The sequence below is a fragment of the Zootoca vivipara genome, chromosome 11 (assembly GCF_965207765.1).
Source record: "Zootoca vivipara chromosome 11, rZooViv2.hap1.1, whole genome shotgun sequence".
In the NCBI taxonomy this organism is placed as follows: Eukaryota; Metazoa; Chordata; class Lepidosauria; order Squamata; family Lacertidae; genus Zootoca; species Zootoca vivipara.
The window spans coordinates 13,421,480-13,436,283 of NC_142594.1; the positions used below are offsets into that span (position 1 = coordinate 13,421,480).

Sequence of the window (14,804 nt, forward strand, 5' to 3'; positions counted from 1 at the left end):
AAGGGTGTTGAGGGGCTGTGAGATCAATTGGCGAAGGTCTTTACTAAAATCTTCAACAAGTCACATTTAACATGCTGATAGAACATTGGGTGCACAGTCTTAAGTTTAGCAATGGTCTTACCATCCAAGTCCCGGACTGCAGAATCCGGGACCGGCAGCCGTGTGACACCGGAAGTTGCGTCGACGTAACCTCCGGTGTCACTTTGCCCTTCTATGGGCACCAAAAATGGCCGGCGGCGGCCTCAAAAGTCGCTTGTACGCATGTCAGGAAGTGCATCGACACAACTTCCGGTGTCGCTCCGCCCATCTATGGGCACCAAAAATGGCCGCCGCCGACACCGGAAGTCACATCTATGCACTTCCGGACATGCATAGATGCGACTTTTGAAGCCGGCGGCGGCCATTTTTGGTTTCCATAGAAGGGCAAATCAGAAAGGAAAAAATGGCCGCTGGCAGGAGAAAATGACGGAGAAAAACGGGAGACAAAGTGATACGGGGGACCACCGGGAAAAGGTAAGTAAAAACAGGGGGTTTCCCGGGGAAAACGGGGTACTTGGCAGCTATGGCAATGGTTGAAATCCCCAGCAATGATGTGCACAGCTTCCGGATACTTGTCTTGCTGGCTGCTGATAAAGCTCTGCAGAGACCTCATAGCTAAGTTGGCATTGGCATCTGGTGGAACGTACACACCAGTTAACATAACAGCTGTGAACTCTCTAGGGAGAGAGTTGGCTTAATCCAGGGGCCCCTAAACTAAGGCCCGGGGGCCGGATGCGGCCCAATTGCCTTCTAAATCCGGCCCGTGGACAGTCCGGGAATCAGCATGTTTTTACATGAGTAGAATGTGTCCTTTTATTTAAAATGCATCTCTGGGTTATTTGTGGGGCCTGCCCGGTGTTTTTACATGAGCAGAATGTGTCCTTTTATTTAAAATGCATCTCTGGGTTATTTGTGGGGCCTGCCTGGTGTTTTTACATGAGCAGAATGTGTCCTTTTATTTAAAATGCATCTCTGGGTTATTTGTGGGGCATAGGAATTCGTTCATATTTTTTAAAAAATATATAGTCCGGCCCCCCACAAGGTCTGAGGGACAGTGGACCAGCCCCCCTGCTGAAAAAGTTTGCTGACTCCTGGCTTAATCCATCAATTTAATCTGCCATTCTTCTCTGGTCGGGAATTTGTCTTCGTTCCATCAGGCATGGGATAGGGAGAGCTATGCTCCCCTAACTTTTCCCTTGCAGCATAGCTTTCCCTATCCCATGCCTGATGCCACATGATGTCAGGTGATTGACAGGCGGGTGTGGCTTCCCCAAAACTGCATTGCGGTTCCCCACTGTCTTGCGGTTCTCCACTGTCAGTCTAGATGAAACATTAAATTGTGTTTGTGTTTATTTTAAGTGTTTAAAAAACAACAGGGGTGCTGATCCAGGTCCAAAACATAGAACAGTTAGATGTGGGGGAATGCTTTCTTCCTGTGCCTGTAGTGGTTGGTGGTTCAGAGCAGTGCTGCCTATTTAACCTCCTTCCACTGCCGTCACTATGGCATACTAGGAGGGGCGAGGCAGAGGCAAGGCCAGCGTGGTGCAGACATACCAGCAGAACCGATCTGGAGCTTGTGTTTGCACCACACCAACCTTGTCACCACCTCATTCCTCCCAGAACGCCACATCGACAGCAATGATGGGAGAGTCAAAGTGGAAAGTCCATCCTAAACGTGAGTGCATCACTTTAGCAGAAAAATAAGAGATGGAAGTATTGCCTAACACTGTGTTAAAGTTTTCCGCTTAAGAAGAGGCTGTATGTTCTTTAGATAAAGTATTTAGCAATACTGGGAAGGTCAGGAAAATATGTTCAATCCTCTTTTAAAAAGGTAGTATTTTATTAGTTTTCATAGGGGAAACCCAGCCAGATGGGCAGGGTATAATCGTTGTTGTTGTTGTTGTTGTTGTTTAAGAAGCACCATCCTGCCCACTCCTATTGCTAATTAATCTTAATTAAAATTATTTCCCTCCAGATGGTATCTAACACCAAGCAGATTGGCAAAAATGTATGAATCAAAATCGAATACGTGTTGGAAATGCAAAGGGGAAGAAAGTACCTTTCTGCATAAGTGGTGGTCTTGTAATAAGGTTACTGGGAAAATGATATATAATGAATTGAGAAAGATGTTTAAGATAACATTTGTAAAAACAAAACAAAACCCAAAAGCTTTTCTTTGGGGAATTATGGGATCAGAGTTTTGATGTATGCAACCACTGCCACAAGAATGACATTTGCCCAAAAATGGAAAGAAGGAGTGCTGGTGAAAGAAGAATGGCTACAGAAATTAATGGATGATGCAGAAATGGTGAAACTTACCGGAAGAAGAAGAAATCAAACAACAAACTTTTTATGAAGGGATGGAAATAGTTTATTGAGTATTTGCAAACAAATTGTAAACAAATTAAGACATTAGCAGGACTATTGTAAAAACTTGCAGTTTCTAAAACATATATGAAACAGATGGGGAAAAGAATAAATAGAGTTAACTGGGATATGCAGAAGAAGAAAAGAAGAGGGTAAATTCATGGAACCGCTGAAAGAGGGGGAGCGAAGTTGAGGTTTGATAGGTAAGAATTGTTTTAATTTTTGCTGTTGTTATTGAAATGTTTATTTGTTAAAAATGAAAATTATAAAAAACTCTCTCTCTCTCTCTCTCTACATATATATATATATATATATATAATATCTCCCTCCAAGTTGTTTCTTGAGGAAAGTTGCAATGAACTTAGAACAAAGAATATACTTTTGCCACAGGTTAGACGGGGGAAGTTTAGGACAGTAAAGCTGGCTAACGCTGACATATTGGTCTCATTTGACTGTGTAACCACAGCAGAATTGCCCTTCCTGTATTTACTTATGTCTCATCCTGTGTTAGTTTAGCTAATGTAATATATAAACTGTCGGTGCTCCTTGTGGTTTAAACAGGACATTAGCCTTTTTGCTCCACTTCAGAGAGGATGCAGATACTTTAAACAGCAGTGTGAAAAATGTATAGCAAGAGGACTTCTGCGCCACACAGCTGGGGCTCCAGTCCAGCTACAGTCTCGTTGACACTGCTAGATCTTGAATTACTGCCAAGTAGCTTTTTCCCATTTGCTTCAATGGGACTTACTTATGACTAGCTTGGGCGAACAATGCTCGAGGCCATAGATGGCAGAAGGTGGAATCTGCTGCCCTTGTGGATCATGTTGCCCGAGGCGGTTGCCTCATCTTGTCTCATGAGTGAGCCGGCCCAAAGAAGCTGGAGGAAATGAACAGCGATGCAACGGTCCTAGCAGCCAAAATGGTGGGAGTATTTGTATGGAGGGCTAAACCAGATTGCGATTGTGGAATGAACATCTGCAACCTTTTGTAACCACGGAAATTCCACCCATTGTGGAAAGCCCCTTGCAGATACCGGTTTAAAAGAAAATCCAGCCGGGATCACAACAATTGTTGGTCCTCCTACCTACGGAGGATGCAATGGATACAATGAGGGGACCAAAGCTAAAATCTGAGCTTTAGGAGAAACTCCAAGTGTGAACAATCTTCTTCCAAAGTCTATCCCAAGTCTGGTTAAAACTGACCTACTCCATGTTCCTAGCTATAAATTTAAGTACGTTTGAATAGTCCAGTGACTCTAGCTTGGGAACAGCAGACATTTGGCTATCCTACATAAACAGTAGCTTTTCCAGAGAAGCTTGCAAAGACCAGCTTGCAGCTTTGCAACGTTTCCCTTCAGGATAAGCAATCTTTTCCATCTTCCTCATTCTCAAGGAATGATGCCGTGTTGGAACCAGTTCCTCAGACAGCTGCTCTGAGTAGTGGAAGCCTTTGAGTAGTGGAAACAACAACCGGGGTTTGAGGATTCTCGTTTGATTTGCCAACTACCAGATCTCTGGAAATCCAAACTGTTTATGGACACGCAGCACGTATTCAAAACACACTCAAAAAGAACATGCGCCAAAAGACTTCTTAATATATATAAAAATACACTCTGCTACCCTAATTTCCATTTCACGTCTATATAGGGTAATGGTGCTGTAGGTTGTTTTTTTTACTAAGTAGTGGAGAGAGTCCAATTGTCCAGTGGCCACAAGAGTAGCTAGATTGAAACTAGCCATAGTATAGCAAAAATAGAACAGATTCTGGCTTTCCCTGCTCGCTACAAACTCATATTTTCTGGTCTTTACATTTTAGCAAATGGCAGCTAAATCTCTATGTCAGGCATGTCCAAAGTCTGTTTTGGGGGCCTAATCCAGCCAGCCCCTCAGCCGGTTTTATCCGGCCCCTGTGGCAGTCATTATTAAACACCAGTATTCTTTTCTCAGCACCCCATATAGTACAATAATGTTTTGGAAAGTAACGAGGCTTCTCTTTCCCTCCCCACGCAACACAGATAGCCTTTAAGCTGACACTTTTCAAAAGAGGCTTATATTTACCGGTAGTGGTAATAAACAAGTTCAATATCCATAATGAAAGAACACCACCGGCTAGTGGATTACTTGCTGTGGATATTCTGGTTCTAAATATAATGGAGATGAAGAGGTTGCATCTCAATAAGCAAAGCTGACTTCTACACAGCATGTTTAGGGTCACTAGAAGGCTGCTTGGCTCATTGTCTACTCTCTTCCCGAAATCAGACTGCATAGGGGGAAATAGTCACAGAATCATAGAACTGGAGAGTGAGAAAGGGGCCTGGAGGGTCATCTGGGATGTCCCAGATAGCTCAGCTGACTAGAGTGTGGTGCTGATAATGCCAAGGTTGCAGGTTCAATTCCTATATGGGACTGCTATATATTCCTGCATTGCAGGGGGTGGACTAGATGACTCAGGGTCCCTTCCAGCTCTATAATACTGAGATTCTATGATCTAGTCCAGGCATCCCCAAACTTCGGCCCTCCAGATGTTTTGGACTACAATTCCCATCTTCCCCAATCACTGGTCCTGTTAGCTAGGGATCATGGGAGTTGTAGGCCAAAACATCTGGAGGGCCGCAGTTTGGGGATGCCTGATCTAGTCCAACCCTCTGCAATGCACGAATCACAACTAAAGCATCCCTGACACATGACCATCCAACCTCTGCTTTAAAACCTCAGGTGAAGGAGAAAATCTGTTCCACTCTTGAACAGCCCTCGCTGTAAGAAATTTCTTCCTGGAATTTACTGGTAGTTGGAATCTCCTTTCTTGGAACTTGAAGCCATTGGTTCGGGCCCTACCCTCCAGAGCAGGAGAAAACAAGCTTGCTCCATCTTCCCTGTGACAGCCCTTGAGATATTTGAAGATGGCTATCAGATCTCCTCTCCGTCTGCACACCCAACTTGGGGAAATGTCAGGAATCCTGATAGACGTTCAAGACTATATTTATATAGACTTATGCATTATTTCATTCATTCATCTATATAAATAAAAATGTAAATGTTCATTTGTTCAAAGTCACAAATCTCCAAAAGTTCTTCACCGATTGCTTTGAAATTTTGACACAACGTTGCATTCGAATATGGGAGTGTTTTTATATAATTAGATTATATAGATGTTACACCTGTGACAGGTAAAAACATGTATTTTTGAAAAACAGCGCCATCTGCTGGACGTCAAAGCAACACACGCTGTACTAAATACTTTACTCCCAGGATGATTTGGGGCACGAGGTCTCGTCCTTCCGACGCAAGCGTGCAGAGGCTGCTGGGAGCGGCTGGTCTGCGGCTCCTTCTGGGAGGGCGGGGGTCAGATCCTGCCCCTTCACCGCCACTGCCTCGCCTCTTCCCACCACCCTCCCCATGTCCGCCTTGGAAAAGCAACTGCAGCTGGCCCGCCTACCCCCTTGGGTGATGGGACCCGCCGGGGGAAACGGCCAGGCCGTCGCCAAGATACGCATGGGGTATGCGAGGGGGAGAGGTGGGGTCAGGGTGCTGGATGACATCACTCGGGAGGAAGATGATGTCACACATCAGCGGGACCAGAGATAGGGGTGTCGTGACGTCATGCGGCTGCCCTGGAAAAAGGGGGTGCTGAGTGGAGGAGGGGCGTGCCTTTGCAGAAGAGGAATGGGGCGGGGCGGGGTTTGCCCACCGCTTATGTTGGGGGTGGGTGGGCTGGGGGAATTTTCAAAAACACGACATGGGTGGGGGAGTCTTTGGGGGGGGATGATTGTCTGCAAAATGAAGCAGGACTCTGAAGGTGGGGGGAGAGGGGTACTCTCTGCTTTCAATGGAAGCCACAGCAATGCATGGCCGGGTACAGCTAGTTCATAAATAAAAATACATTGAACACTAATAATGAACCATACTGTAAGTTGTAGATATTACTCCACATTTATTATGCTATTTTGTGATATGCAAATGACATGAGAAAACTTGGTATACTTATTTGTATAGGATTATTCTTGTTTACAAAACTCAATAAAAAGTTATTCCCAAAAAATATTAAAAATAATAATAAAAATGAATGAATAAATAAACTACTGATTGTAAGCGGTTTTGCGTACTTGACTAGAGCACCTCCGGTACTACACACTGAAAAAAACAGAGACCAGCAACGAGACACGCGCTTTTCCCTTCAGAATTCCGCAACAAGCATGAGCTGCCATACTACGCGAACTCCGGGCGGATGAACTTCACTTTTGCTGACTGCGCAGGCGTCCAGGAAAGGAGCTCCGGGAGCAGAGAGGTGTAACGTTTCTCCTTCTTTGGGGCATATAGAGTTATAACGTTCCAGTCACACATAGCAACCGACTTCCGGATTCCCGTTGTCCGCCGCTTTCCATCTCCCTGAGGCAGAAGTGAAGAGGATAATGAACAAAATAGACAGACAGGATTTTAGCGGGACTGTGGGTAGCAACTTCCCACAGAACAAAATGAGTAACTTTTGTTCTGTGGGAACAAAAGTTACTCCTTTTGTGTCACTTTTGCGTGGAAAAAAATTGCGGCATTGATGAGAGCATGCAAGTTTATCAACGGAAACAGGACTTTTGCCTACAGTTGAGTGCTGAGTTTGGGAAGCTTATTTAAATAATATTCAACAGAAGAGCTGCATTGCATGACTTGGCGCTGAAAATCTAAACCAGCCTGCTCGACTCCTTCTCTAACGTGCAATATTGAGAGCAGATCCTATTGAATGGCTGCAGTAAGCCACTCCTTCCAAGCCATGCTCCCCAGTATGGGAATTATTGACATTTTATTATATTTTTTAATAACAGTCAGACAGACATAGGATTTCACACAAAAGTCAGAAACACCACAAACTCTTGCCTCTGAGGCTACATTGTGCTCACAGATGGTCGCCCTGCTTAATAATAATAATAATAATAATAATAATAATAATAATTGTTTTTGTTTTATTATTTATACCCCGCCCATCTGGCTGGGCTTCCCCAGCTATTCTGGACAGCTTACAACGGATATACAGTAAAAACGTAATAAGTTGTTGGAATGTGCACAGCTCGCGGACTTAACATATAGAATAAGAGAACAAGAATACACTTTTAGAGAAGATTGGGAAATGTTTGTTGAATATGGGGGGGAATTGTGTACACTTGAAAACGTTGGCAGCATTAAGGATAAATTCAACAGTGTAAATAAGTTTTGATTGATGTAATAATGGAATACTGAGTGGTTTAGTTTACCTAAAATATTCAGGGATTTATTATATGCGAAATGAACCGTGGAAAGAGAAGAAGTGGAGTCATTTTAAGGATGTTTAAGTAAGTATTCTAAATTGTAAAACAGAAAAAAAAATTAAAAAATTGTGCGTGTATGTGTGTGTTGTGTGTAATAAAAAGTTAATCACAGGTACACTTTTTTAAAGAAACCCAAGAACAACCTGGATTTCCCCATAGAATCTCAAAATCATAGGGTTGGAAGGTCATCTACAAAAAAGGTATCTCAACTCGATCACACGTGACAACTCCAACCAACAGATAACTCTCTTGAGCCTCTCTCCGCCTTCGAGTCCCCAGATTCCCTTGAACTACAACTCCCATCGTCCCTGACCTCCGGCCATTCCGGCAAAGGATGATGGGAGTTGTAGTCCAACAGGAACACCTGTGTCCCTAAGGTTGAGCGCCTATCTCTCTCCAGCGGGAGGTGGAGGGGAGGGAGGTGCGTCCTCCCGCATTGCGCAGGCGCACCGCGACGTCGACGCCTCCGTCGCAGAGGCTGCCGGGAAGTCTCTTCCTGAGCGGGAGGCCATAGGTGGAGACGTAAGGGGGCTGCCGTGACGTCAGCGAATGCGGAAAGGAGCGCGCTGAGGCGTCTGCCCGAACCTGGCCATGGAAGCGGCGGAGCTGGAGCAGGAGGCGGTGAAGTTCGCGCAGCTGGCGGTGCAGCGGGACCAGCGGGGCCACTACCACGAAGCGGCCTTTTACTACAAGGTGCCAGGGGGAGGGGGGTCGCGGGGGGGGGAGAGAGAAGGAAATGGGGGTGCCACCCATGGGTGTAACCAGGAGGGGCAATAAAAATCAAGAAAAATACATAGCAAATTGAGGTTCAGCTCCCCCTTTAAAAAGGCCTGTCCCCTAAAAAAAAGCTTGTCCCCCTCCCAACAAAACGCCTGCCCCTCCTATCAAAAGGCTTGACCCCCCCCCAATAGAAGGCTTAAGCCCCCTAACAAAGGCCTGCCACCCGGACAAAAGGCCTGCCCACCCCCCAAACAAGAGGCCTGGCTATGCCCATGTTGCCACCTGTCCTGTATAATACAGGATTGCCCTGTATTTCAATTTAAAATGTTACATCCTTTATTGATACAGTTTTCTTCTGTATTTCAGGTTTCCCCTTTCTCTCTCTCTGTCTCTGTGCCAGGTTAGGGATCCTCTTCAAATGCCTGTGTTGGAAAAGGTGTGTGAAAGGTCGATGTTATAAACTGAGATATGAAAACTAGGAGCAAAATGGAACCATAAACCTAGGTTACAGGCGCAACAACAGAATGCCTAGGCGCGTTTTTTTAATAACAAGAATACAAAGCTGAAAATGAATGAACTGCAGCTAAAATATTATGTTCGTTTTTCACGAGGTCTAGTCCTTCCCCTGCCCCCTCCCCCTAATATTCATAAGAGGGTCTCTTCTCCAGGCTTCAGAGAGCAGCTGGAAGTGGGGAGGCAGGAAAAGGTCCTCCTTTCCTTCCGCTTTGCAGTTTTAATCTGAAATCTTCGGCTCAGTATTGCGCCCAGAGCTCAGAAACTGCTTGCGCTAAGGAAATTCCCTGTCGCAAAATACGCCTAGAACAATGGGAGTTTTGAACACTCCTCTGGGTAGCCAAGCACAGATAGATTTACAAATTCACATGCATAGGAACCAACTTTTAGGGGCTGAGGTCCCTTTGCCCCCTCCCAGTAAAATATTTTAGGGGGAGTTCCCCCCAAAAGTTGACGTGTGTTGCCATTCAAATGATGTGCATGCACTGTGTCATGTGGTCGATTATGTGGGGTGGGGCTTGCCAGCCCCCCAATATTTTATTCAAGTTGGCACCCCCCTTGTATTTTCCCAGGACAAAGGTGGCAACCCTAAATTTTCCCCAGCTCTTTGCTTCTCCAAAGCTCAGCATAATTTGAGTGCAAAACCATGGGTGCACCCCAAAACTGGCAACGGAGGCTGCTGTGTGGTACCTCAAAAGGCTGCCACTTTTTCTACCCCATTTCTGTAGGTTTATGGGGTACCCCAGGCATGTGCTAGCTGGAGTGATAAGAGTTGTATCCTCTGGACTCTGAATCTTTGGTAAGATGGCACCCTGAGCAAGGCCAAAATTGGGCATCCCTGAATGGGTATTTTCAGGAATCTTCTTAACTTTGCACCCCCTCAGCTCCATTGCAACCAGAAGGCCACTCTGGAATTTTTCACGCACACACCTTACAAATGAATTTGTTAATTTGTTTGTGCTTTGCTACTCAGAGCTGAAATACATGACCTTTCACACAACCTGTACAGCAATACATACACGTCAGGGCAATAATAATAATAATAGGGGGGAATATTCTGATGGGGGGACGAGCTTTGTACCACATGTCAAATTTGGTTGTTCTTAGATTGCAGGTATCGAAATGCCAGAAATATTTTGAAAATGCACCTTGACTTACCGTCAAGACCATACCGAAGGTGTGGTTATAATTCTGCAAACTCATTTCAGTCATGCATGATTTTACATTGTCCGCAGTGTACAGTTGTTTCATAACCAATGATCTTCCACCTTTTTCCATGCGCCTAGATTTTTTTGTGACTAACTTTGATCATAAGCTAAATGCTTCCGTTCAATAAAAAAGACAAAAATTGTTTGTAGTGTCTGGATACTCTAGATGTGCAGGAAATGTCTGGTTGGCTTTGGCTGGAGCCAAACTATTTCAGACATACAAAGTGGAGGTCTATAATTTTGGCCGCTCTCCAAGGTCTCAGGTAGAGGGATTTCCCTATCCTCCTTCCTGAGATGCTGTGGATTGAATATGGGAGCTTCCAAGTGCCATGTATGGGCTCCACCACTCCTCAAAATTAGAATTGTAGAGCTGGAACGGACCCCAATGGTCATTTAGTCCAACCCCCTGTGTTGCAGGAATCCTTTGCCCATCGTCACTGGTGTAGGAAGAGGAGTGCGGGGGAGTGCACCGCCTCGACAGTGCGATCCCAGTGGGGTGCCATTGCAGCTGCCCCCCTGCCCGCTTTGGGCACCATGCCCCCGGGATGCGTGCCAGCCCCACCCCTGCCTGCTCTCCACCCCCCGGTGCCGGACATGAAGCTCCGCCACTGCCCCTCATGGGGCTCAGTTTAACCCATGACCCTGAGATTTAGAATCTCATGCTCTACTGACTGAGGTATAGTTAAAATGTTGACCAGATGTTGCTGGTCAAAATGTTAGCATGAGTAAGTAGAGTACAAGCCCATGATGTCGAAAGGGCCTCTTGTGTGAACTGAGTGATTCTTGCACTGCTGTTAAATATATGCAGAAATGGTGTTTGTATACAGTGACTTCCATTTTTGCGAGGGGATTTTGTGGGAAATAAAACGCATGTTCGTAAACCTTTTATGTATGGAGTGGTTGCATAGATTTTGTGAAATCAACCTACCATGCTGGGGGAAATTTGGTAGGATCCTATGCTCAAAAAGTACCTGAAAGAATGCCTCCTGTATAGACTTACCCGTTCATGAAGATCTACCAGTTGGGGAGATCTACCACTTGGCTGCACTATCTGCAGCTGAGGCCTGCTGTGTGGCAAGGTGAGGGAGAGCCTTCTCAGTGGTGGCACCCTAGGTTTGGAAACTCCTCCCCTCTGTGATGCAGCAGGCACATACTCTATTGCACTTTATATACCAACTGAAGGTCTGTTCATTTCCCCAGGCTTTTAGTGGGCTCTGACGTTAATATTGATTATTTTTAGTCAGCTGGTTGTGCCTTACTTGCCTTGCTTTGTAGCAACTGTCCTGTGACTTCGAAACTGTTTTTATTTGTAGTCTAGTTGAAAATGGCTGCACAATGATGATCGGGTATGAAATGTGTTTAAAGGAAGTAAAAAATAAAGCAGCTCTTCCAGTTTTTCTAGAAAGCCATGCTTTTGTATGATGCAAAACACCACAGTGTGAGAAAGGCTGCAGTCAAACTGAGTCGGTGAACTTAAAGTTACAACTAAGTTCAGTGGGACTTACCGGTAGTTTCTCAGCAAACGTGCTTAGGATCACATTGTGTATTTTGTGTCTTCACTAACTTTGGCTGTAGAACTTCCTGGAAAGGCTCCTGCCTTTTCTTTGCTTGGCTTTTGTAGTGGATTTCTTTCCTATGTCAGGAGAACAATAATTCATTCTCATGAATGAATGAGAAGGCATTTGTGCAAATGAGGTTATGCTTTCCCTGACTTTTGAAACCTGAAAGAAATGTTTTTAGGGTCCATCCTGTTCTCTTCATTGTAACTTGTTTTAATTGACTTTAATATTGTCCTTTAATGTTGCCCTGGGGTCTTATGATGAAGAAATCTAATAATAATATATTTGAGGGAGATAAGTTTCTGGTTGCCTTAATTTTTTAACACTGGTGTTGTATTTTCTCTTCTCAGGAAGCTGCGCAGTCTTTGATTTATGCTGCAATGGCAGGATCAGTCTTGGAAAATATTCCAGAGAAAATAAGTGAATATTTGGAACGAGTTCAAGCCCTGTACTCAGCAGGTTAGTAAAGACAAAACCTAAAAACTTTCTCTCTTCCTTAGGAAATCAACAAGGCATGTTCTAGGAAAGATGTTATACCCAGTGTGGTGTAGTAACCTAGAGGTAACCGAGAAATTGTAGAGTTGGAAGGAAGACCAAGGGTCATCTAGTCTAACCCCTTGCAATGCAGGAAACTCATCACATGTTATCCCAATCTGAAACCATACCAGACCCTGTATTGGACGCAGACCTGGGAGACCAGGATTGAAGTTACCACTTGGCCGTGAAGCTCACTAGGTGATCTTCGACCAGTCACCAACCTTAGCCTACCTTATAGGGTTGTTTGGAGGGCAATAGGTTCCCCCTCCCCAGCAGAGACAGCCCCGGCGATCCTGCCGCTCACGAGCGAGCGGACAGAGCATCGGGGCTCCTTTAGCCGCTTGCTGTGGGGAGCAGCAAGTGCGATCCCCTCAGCTGAACAGTTTCACAGAGCCCACACCCCGCTGCTGGCTTGTGGGAGCCAGCGCTGGTTGGGGGCTCCTTAAACTGCTTGGCTGAGGCAAGGGCAGCTGCAGACGCCTCAGTCGAGCAGTTTAAAGATACAGGGGGAGGAACAAGCTCTTGACTCCCTCCAGCAGACGCTGCTAGCAGAGGAACTCGGAAGCAGTGGCGGTTTCAGCAGAGATACACCGCTGAGTGAAACCGACATCGCACTCTCCTCATACCGGTCCTGGGCGAATATCGATATATCACCCAGGCCTACCAAGAGGGGTATCTTGTGGTTTGGATAACCCAAGACCTCCATCCACACTGACCAGGCTTGTGCCCCAGGGAGGTCTCTTCAGTGCTGCTAAGACAGTGGTTTGACTCCCCCACCCCACCCCCAAGGCACACTCCATTGTCTCTCGAGACAGACAGGTGCCAGTGAAGGGAGGGGTTTGCCAATTGTGTTATTGAGCTAGATCTGATCTATAGTTTGCATTGCCTGCATTGTATGAATTCTGACTGTATGGCTTAGCCCCCCCCCCCAATATTCCTGGGATGCTTTTCTCCTTAAAATGCTTTTAGTGCCTCTGTGTCTCTGTGTTAAAGTGTAATGAAAACATTCAATAGCTGGACAGGATGGCCTTGCCAGAAAGCACAAGAAGCATCAGGAGATGCTCAAGGTCAACACCAGGAGATGACGCATATATCAGGCACAAGAGGCAAGATAGTCAGGGACTCGAGCCCCCCCCCCCTTCAAGGCTGCTTGAGGATGCTACCGGGGTAGCATGAGTCTGCATGTGTTTACAAGAAGAACCGGACACAGGAAGATCCATATATGGACTTGTAACTTGTGACCCCCTTGCGTGCGCACATTTACAGAGGAGGGGGAAAGGAGCCCAAGAAGTGTATAAGAATCTTTGCAAATTTGTGTTTCTTTACTCTTGTCGTGAGCTGATCACCAAGAGTCTCTTAAATTTAAGAATTAAATTCTTTCTCTGGATTCAACCCTCGGTGTTGTTGTTGACTCTCTCTCTCCCTGCCTGGGCGCAACTTAAGGACCCTTATCAGCTAATAAGGCTACACCAGCAGCCATCGTGTACAAAAAAGTACAGCCATTCATTGTCCTGTGCAAGGCTAGTGTTGTCCATGAACGCCATTATTTTCAGAGCGGGGAGAAGGACGCAGCTCAGTGGTGGAGCATCTTTTTTGCAGGACGTCCCAGGTTCATTTCCAGCATCTCAGTGTAGAACCGGGAAGGTCCCCCTCTCAGAAATCCTGGAGAGCCATAGACAGTACCATGCTAGATGGGCCCAGGGAAGAAGGCAACTTCCTATGTTCTGATGGAAGCAGCACAGCACATCACCTGACCTGTACCTTAATACAGTGGTACCTCAGGTTACGAACTTAATTCATTCTGGGAGGTCCGTTCTTAACCTGAAACCGTTCTTAACCTGAGGTACCACTTTAGCTCATGGAGCCTCCCGCTGCCGCCACACGATTTCTGTTCTCATCCTGAGGCAAAGTTCTTAACTCGAGGTACTACGTCCGGGTTAGCGGAGTCTGTAACCTGAAGTGTTTGTAACCCAAGGTACCACTGTAACTATAATCATGAATCAGGTTACCTAAGGAAAATGAATGGTTCTTCTTCCTACTCCAGTGCAAAGAGTCGACCCCTTGAAGTCGAAGCAGCAGCTGGACTTGGAGCGGGCCCGTTTCCTGGTTACGCAGGCTTTTGACGAAGACGAGAAAGGCAACAGCGAGGAAGCGATAGAGCTGTACACGGAAGCCGTGGAACTCTGCCTGAAAACGGTACCTTAGGCTACCAACTTAACTTGGTGGGATTATGTCACGGCAAGAAACTCTTCCGTTCCTGCAAACGATCGACACGCGAGGGTGTGTGCACGCATCAAGTTTCAGAAATTATTATTTTGGAGCCTCAGCTCTGCCGCGTGTAACACAAAAACAACCCCGTAGAAGGGAATATCATGGGTTTTATATTTTAGTGACTATGTTTAGGCTCCGCCTCCAAGCAGTGTGGCACGTGAATTTATGTGATGTGTCAGAAACCATCCTCTCGCTGCTTTCGGTGGAAAACATGATGGGGATGCACAACCCTTGATGCCGGCTTAAAAAGTGGTACCTGGATTTCTCATCCCTCATTTCCCATTTGTGGGTTTATTT

General features: G+C 45.7%; 1 protein-coding gene across 5 annotated transcripts in view; it reads left to right on the forward strand.

Moving 5' to 3' along the window:
* Positions 1-8,167: 8,167 nt before the first annotated feature.
* CAPN7 (calpain 7) overlaps positions 8,168-14,804 on the forward strand; it is a 38,703-nt gene continuing 32,066 nt past the window's right edge. For 3 of the 5 annotated variants that reach the window (XR_015946446.1, XR_015946445.1, XR_015946447.1), the window contains exons 1-3: positions 8,168-8,392; positions 12,050-12,158; positions 14,281-14,432. Coding sequence is in view for 2 of the 5 variants with exons in the window: in XM_035128805.3 (XP_034984696.3) it covers positions 8,291-8,392; positions 12,050-12,158; positions 14,281-14,432 (363 nt within the window). In the remaining 3 variants the exon portion in view is untranslated. Of the gene's footprint in view, positions 8,393-8,785; positions 8,856-12,049; positions 12,159-14,280; positions 14,433-14,804 lie in introns of all 5 variants that reach the window. The other 2 variants (XM_035128807.3, XM_035128805.3) reach the window with 2 other exon arrangements.